Source organism: Toxorhynchites rutilus, chromosome 2 (genome assembly GCF_029784135.1).
Source record: "Toxorhynchites rutilus septentrionalis strain SRP chromosome 2, ASM2978413v1, whole genome shotgun sequence".
NCBI classification, from domain to species: Eukaryota; Metazoa; Arthropoda; class Insecta; order Diptera; family Culicidae; genus Toxorhynchites; species Toxorhynchites rutilus.
Genome location: NC_073745.1, coordinates 55,937,695 through 55,944,592, shown reverse-complemented (window position 1 = coordinate 55,944,592; position 6,898 = coordinate 55,937,695). Strand labels below are relative to the sequence as shown.

The 6,898-nt window shown below is 40.0% G+C and overlaps 1 protein-coding gene across 1 annotated transcript; it reads right to left on the bottom strand.

Annotated features, from left to right (window-relative positions):
• Positions 1 to 2,504: 2,504 nt before the first annotated feature.
• LOC129767978 (mannose-1-phosphate guanyltransferase alpha) lies at positions 2,505 to 5,894 on the bottom strand. Its single transcript, XM_055769314.1, has 5 exons — positions 5,704 to 5,894; positions 5,275 to 5,645; positions 4,702 to 5,214; positions 2,984 to 3,104; positions 2,505 to 2,916 (listed from the first exon to the last, which is right to left on the bottom strand). The coding sequence occupies exons 1-5, from the start codon at positions 5,741 to 5,743 to the stop codon at positions 2,672 to 2,674; spliced, it is 1,290 nt and encodes a 429-aa protein (XP_055625289.1). The 5' UTR covers positions 5,744 to 5,894; the 3' UTR covers positions 2,505 to 2,671.
• Between the last annotated feature and the right edge of the window lie 1,004 nt (positions 5,895 to 6,898).

Sequence of the window (6,898 nt, the reverse complement as noted above, 5' to 3'; positions counted from 1 at the left end):
CTACGCTGAAACCCCATTTGTATCTGATTCCGTGTGGGCCTGGGACGATGTAAAAATCGCCTTATTTTTCATGCTATGATTAACGATTGTTTGGTGTTGCAAATTATGCAGCCGTAATGATAAATATAAACAAGGAAGGGAGATAGCGGGAGGGAAATATTTACGCTAGGGTATTAGTAATGAATCTCTGCTGATGCAAATATTCAGCCTTTTTCCAAGCAGTTAATATTGTTAGTTTTCTGTCATCATAAAGGTTGGTGCCTTTTGACATTGCATCAATGCAATTTGTGCACCAAAAAATTATTTGGGGAATACCAAGTTATTCAATAAGTTATATTAATTTATTCGGGCTCGCGTACCAGTCGCAAAACTGCGTTCAACTAGGATTGCATTTGCGCTAATCTTAATCATAATAAAGCAGTGTTACTCTTTTCGAGGTTGTTGAGATTAACAGATAGAGTTTATTTCGTTTATTTAGTCACCAAGAAAGTAGATGTCGTTTTGGAATTTTGTATGTGATTTGGTTTCGCTTGCCAGTAGCAAAGCTTTCTCCATTAAGGATGACAGCTGCGATTATGCGAGCATGTATTTTCTGAGAGCATAAGAATGAATCATCAAACAATTATAGTCAAATGATTCTACAATAAAAAATAACATTTCAGGTCGATCAAACTGGTAGAATTTCAAATTTTTCGTAACATTATAAAATAATATCTGCAGTTATAAACAAGCGACTTGAATTAAACTACAGCGTAGTTCTACGTCAACAATGCGGTAGTGTCTTGAGCACAACCTCCTATAATTTTTTTTTTGAAAACATATACAGCTCAATCAACTTACGGCGGGTATTAATGCAGTATTGAAACAAAGAATTCCCGAGAATAGATTCACAAGTAATTTTGACGTAGGACTACGTTTCTATCCATGTAACACTGTGACCAAATGTGTTGATTCATGTTTCAATCAAGTGCTATTAACAGATGGTTATCGAGTTAGCATTAACCACTGGTGGGCTTCCAGTATCGAGGAAAATGTGGAAATATCTAATCGTTACTGAAAATAATCTGCCAGTTCCTCTGGGAATTTAAAATTACATTCATGTGAAAGAGTTTTTTTTAATGTTTTCTATCCATGTAACACTGTGACCAAATACATTTGGTTTTGTGATTTTTCAATCAATCGCAATTAACAGGATAGCTTCTGAAGATTATTCTTCCCCATCAGTAGGATATTTCCGTATCCAATATTGGATGCATCAAACCTTGTGCCTCCAACGTCAACGTTTTAGAAGTCCCCCAAATATTCATTCATTCAGAATGAATTCAGATTCAACTTCAAACAAATGATCTCTAAATCAACGATAGTCCTTCGTCACCCTTGCGGTTATACCATAGATATAACACACTTCCTTTTTTTTATGTGGATTCCAGCGGTGAAAACAATCTGACAACATAAGTGGAATTGGGAAGAACCTAAATAGCGATACAAATAACTTTCCGGGGAATGTTGGAAAAGAAATAAATGAATTTAAAACAAACTGTTATTATTAATTAAGCTAACATTTTTATCCATAAAACTGTACAGAAAACTAGCTGACCCGGCAAACTTCGTCCCGCCCAAAATTTGTTTTTTGTAATCAATAGCAATAAAAAAAAATCAATACCTTCAAACATTCACGTTTTCTTACTAAACGCAAGTTCATGAGTCCAATCGCAGAACTGTTCATTGATTGATTTTCTAATCGACCCCGTTGAATTTACCTTTTACTAAAAAATTCCTAGTATTTCTACCAAAACTCATCATTATAATATCAGATTATTTTCAGACACAATTCTCGTTCAAGATTTTTCGAACACTTGCAAAAAACATGTTTCTCCGTTACATGGAATAAAAGTTTGATACAGAAAATATTATAGAAAAAAGACAGACCCCTCTCCTCTTCTCCCCTTAGAGAGGGGGGAGGAGTGTCCATAAAATCTTCAAATGCCAAATTTGGCTCCATTTGTTGATTAGATTTCGAGTTTTGAAGAAATTTGTTTTTCATTTGTATGGCAGCCCCCCCTAAAAGAAGGGAGAGGAGTATCTAACCACCATAGAAACATTTTTTGCACCCTAAAACCTCCACATGCCAAATTTGGTTTCATTTACTTGATTCATTCTCGAGTTATGCAAAAAATTGTGTTTCATTTGTATGGCAGCACAGACAGAAATCCATTTTTGTATATATAGATAGATAGAAGCAATCCTAAAATGAAATTTAAGCGAGGATCAATTTTATGTTGATCTTTTTAGGAGGGAGGGATATAGGAAAAGTCCACGTTTGTCCACGGTGGGGGAGGGGGGTGTTCAAAAACATATTTTTTCTGTCCACGTGGTATGTGGACAGCCCCTAGAAAGCATAAAAAATCTGAGCGAAGTGGTATGATAATTTCTTTTTCTTTGAAAATGCATATCTAGCGAACAAACTCACAATTTACTGGAAATCATCTTCTAAATGCGAAGATTTAACAAATTCAATAAATTTATTTGTTGAAATCATTCCTGTTCACCAAGCAACTATGCCGGCAAGCGAAGCGAACTCGTACATCCCCGTTCACATCTATTCTTCAAAAAATATCTTAAGCCTAAAACATCCATTAATAAACGGTAACGCCAACTCTCCGCGCCGCCATTATAAAATAATTTCATTCTTGAAGCTTCGGCTCAGCTCTTTGTGCGGCAGTACAATCGAGTTCAGCAGGATCATCTCCGACGGGACGCTAACCGAATAGCCGAGAATCGTTATCGATGGGTTCAGCCGGCCGTCGCTGTTGAACAGCGGAGGATTCTCCATTTTGGCGAACGGTTTGTTGGGATCCGGATCGCTGGGGGTGCCTTCAACGCGGGCCCACATCCCAATCTGGGAACCTCTGCCCACTGCAAACGGATTAGAATTTTTGACGAGCTTTACTCTCATACGAACGATTAAACATAAATTATTTACCAATGCTGTGAAGAACCAGGGTGTGATCCTTGATAACCGCGTTCTCGAGGATTATTGATTCGCGAATCCGTACGCCTGGTCCAATAACAACACCGGGTCCAATTGAAACGTTCGGTCCAAGCTATAAAAAGGGGAATTGTAATTTGTTTGTCACATATAAGTAAAGTGACCAGATGGTCAGAGGTCTAACGCGGGACACAAAAAACAAAACGTTTTGTTTATATGTTATGTGAACATAAACCATAGTTTAGCGAGTCTAAACTGATCAGTATTATTTCTTTCTGAGTATCGGCACTCTGTTGTGATTTCTCGGTGGTTTAGATTTTGTTTACGCCCGAAAATCACTCGTTCACTCGGAGCATTTGCGCCTGGCAAGCACGATTCAAATTCTACAATTTTCTTCAAATTACCGAATGGAATGCTCGAATATTCCAATTCATTTTTCATCGATTTTAGTGTTAACGTATGCATTCAAAAAAATGGACTAATTTCGGGTGGCGATGGAAGATAATTTATAGGAACAAATTTTCTTTAAATCTTACGTTTATTAAGTCTACAACAAAAATGATTCAAAGTTGTTGATTCACAGCAGCAGCACTGTCAAGCCACTTGATGTTTTTTCCATATTCTAAGCTCCACCCCACAGCAGAAGGAGTAGCTTGAGGTGCTGGTGAAAAACTTCTTTCCGGCGAAAAAAGTGAAAAACTTCTTTTCGTACTCACAATGAAAGACGAGACGTACTTGATGCTAGGACCGGGTACTTTACGTTCCCCAGGTAAGCGATGACGTCGAATATATCATTCACATCAAGTTCTCGAAGAACGTCCTTCTCTGACAGACGTGAAGGGAATGTCCAAGCCGCTCTTCTTTCGAGTCATGTGGTGAACGGGGAAATATATAGTACGAAGTGCTTGCCGGAGTTGGGAAGGTGATGTGGTCTTTATGCCGAACCTGGCATCAGCCCATTATGCCAAAAGATCACTGGAGGATGGATCGGATGGAGATAAACATTGTCGCGAAGACTACCAACCATCCCAACATTCCCCAGCTGCGCCCGATCGAAAACTTTTGGGCGAATGGCCAAAATAGAGAGACAGACGACCACCAAAGCCACGAAAAGGTAAAATAACACGCCAATATACATCTTTTCATCGGCCATGTTTCAGGTTCCGGCCAACATCCGTAAGACCGTCCAGCGCTTCATTTACGATACTTCATCAAACAACTCTGCCTCTTCCTTTCGAGTAAACCCTAGTTCTTCCGGCTTATTTAAAACGTTATGCCCTGACCGAGCTAGGGAACCAAAGATTAATTTTCCGTCTGACTCACGTTGGTCCCTGCGGATCAATAGGAGACTTTTATAAAAATCGTTTTCCAATTTTGTTGCTGTCGCTTCCAGTTGACACTCTCTAAACAAAAAGCCCAATGTTGGTGCAATGAAACCAGCTCAACGTATTAATCTTTGGATGCATTAGAAGCGCACTTGAACAGTCTGCCAAATAAAAGTTTTTTTTTAAGTTCATCCATTTGAGAAAATCAACATGATCAAATTGTGATATTGAAATATATTTACATCGCGGGACATTTTCGTTTCTTTTGCCAAATGCGGGACGTTTCGCGGGACGGAATCTTACGCGGGACATTTTGTTGAAATGCGGGACTGTCCCACGTAACGCGGGACGTCTGGTCAGTTTACATATAAGTGAACAGCAACTCACCGTCGCCGTTGGGTGGACCGAAGCCGTCGGATGAATGTGCACATCCGGTATAATGTTACAAATCAAGCTTCCGTTACTGTGCTCCGAAGATTTTGTGCCAGCATTTGATAAGCGTTCGGGGTGTGTATTTTTGTACAGGGCCAAATAGTGCCTGTTGGCATAAATAGCCGATCCAGCGGTTTTAACCTGCGACCACCAATTGTTCACCGGTAGAGCGAACATCATTCCCGTTGCCGCTAGTGGAGTCAAAATCTCCTGCTCGAGCTGAATGTGGCCAGGATCTTTCCCGTATCCGTTGTTCAAAGTGTTATAATCCAGTTGTTTTGAGTGGAACACGGCTCCCATTCGCGAAAACAGCTCCATTGAGCACACGTACACGCCACAATTGATCAGAGTAGAAACATAGGAACGTGGCTTCTCTACATAGTGAGTAACTTCTTCATTCTTTCCAAGAGCAAGACAACCGTAGTGAACGGCTTGCTGGCGAGTTGCCTCGGTTCCCATGATAGAAACCTACAACAAAGATGTGTTTTCAACTTGCCCTAGGGCTCAAAACAGGGAGTTCCATCTTACCAATGCTTTCTCGCCCTTGCTGACATGAAAATCGTACAACTGTTGCAGTGGAAAATCAGCACAAACGTCACCATTCAGCACAAAGAATGCACTCGGATTACCCGAGCGTATTTGATCCCGGAAGTGATACATACCACCGGCCGTCCCGAGCGAGGTAAATTCCTGCAGATACCGAATGTTGACATCGTACAGATTCTGCATATTGCTCACAAATTGTTGCATTTGGGATGTCGGATAGAAACCCAGGATAAGAATTTCCTTTAGTTCCTTTATGCGAACACAGGCCTCCACGTGATGCTGAATGATTGGCCTTCCAGCCACCGGAAACAGCGGCTTTGGGATGTCCAGCGAGAGGGGCCGGAAACGGGTCCCTGAAAGGAGTGGTCAAGCATCAACGATATGTATAACACAACACCCGGGGCAGTTTACCTTTCTCAGGACCTCCAATTAGAATAACTGCTTTCAACATTCTCCTCTCGGGTAAAATTAAATATTTTACACAAAACAAACACTGGGTTCTGGGTTCAGCCGGGCGGAAAAATAGCCAATCATACGCAAAATGAAAACATACACGTCTTTGATGTCGACGTTTCTGATTCTCTTTTGGATCTGTACAGTTTGTTTACATCGAGGGGTTGTCCAATGTGAAATTGGACGCTGGACAACATTGTCGAGCCGTTTCGAATAGAGATGGGCAAACCCGTTCACGAACGGAACGAAAGAACTAGTTCGCCAAAAAGAGTGAACGAACGGTCGTTCTGTTTCAAAGAACGGTAGTTCTCCCCACGAATCGATTGCGAGCGAACTGTTTGAGAACGACCTGATTGATAGTGAATTGTTTGTGAACGAACTGTTTGCGAGTGAACTGTATGGGAAAAAACTGTTTGAGAACGAAGCGTTCGCAGGCGAACTGTTTGCGAACGAACGAGTGCAGCTGAACTGATTTGCGCTGGATGGAATGGATAAATATAACGAGGACACTTGTGAGAAAAAAAAAAAACTATATTGTCATTTACGAGCAAAATCTCTAATGCAGGGTTTATTTTGTTGACGTGTACTCAATTTTGGGTTAAAAATTAAATTAGATTTTTGTAGTATGAAAGGCAAAGCTATATATTTTCAATTTCGCGTATTTTTTCAATACCGCGTAACATTCGGTAAAAAATTTTTTCGTTGCTTTCAATCCATTGTTTGGCCTATTGCGTGTACGTGTCATCGTGATTGTTTGTATGATTGATTGTTAGTGAAAATTGAAAAAAAAAATTGTTGCTGGATTTTTTCTGTATGAACCATTATTGAACACAATCTTACGGGCTGTCCACATACCACGTGGACAACTTTAGGGGGGGGGGGATAGGGGTTACGAAAATATCCACGCTTGTCCACGATAAGGGGGGAGCGTCCACGTGAACACACTAAATGATTTAAAAAACAATAATTTCTGTATTCAACGATACGTGCATTCTGCAATTCTGCATTTCCAAATGAAGCCATATTTATCAATAAAATGATTAAGCTGTCTGATAGTCGAATATTCATATTTTTTCATATCATTGAACTTCTTTCCTGACTGTTTATTCTGAGAGTAACATACATGAACTGAGAGCAATCGATTTATTTTCAT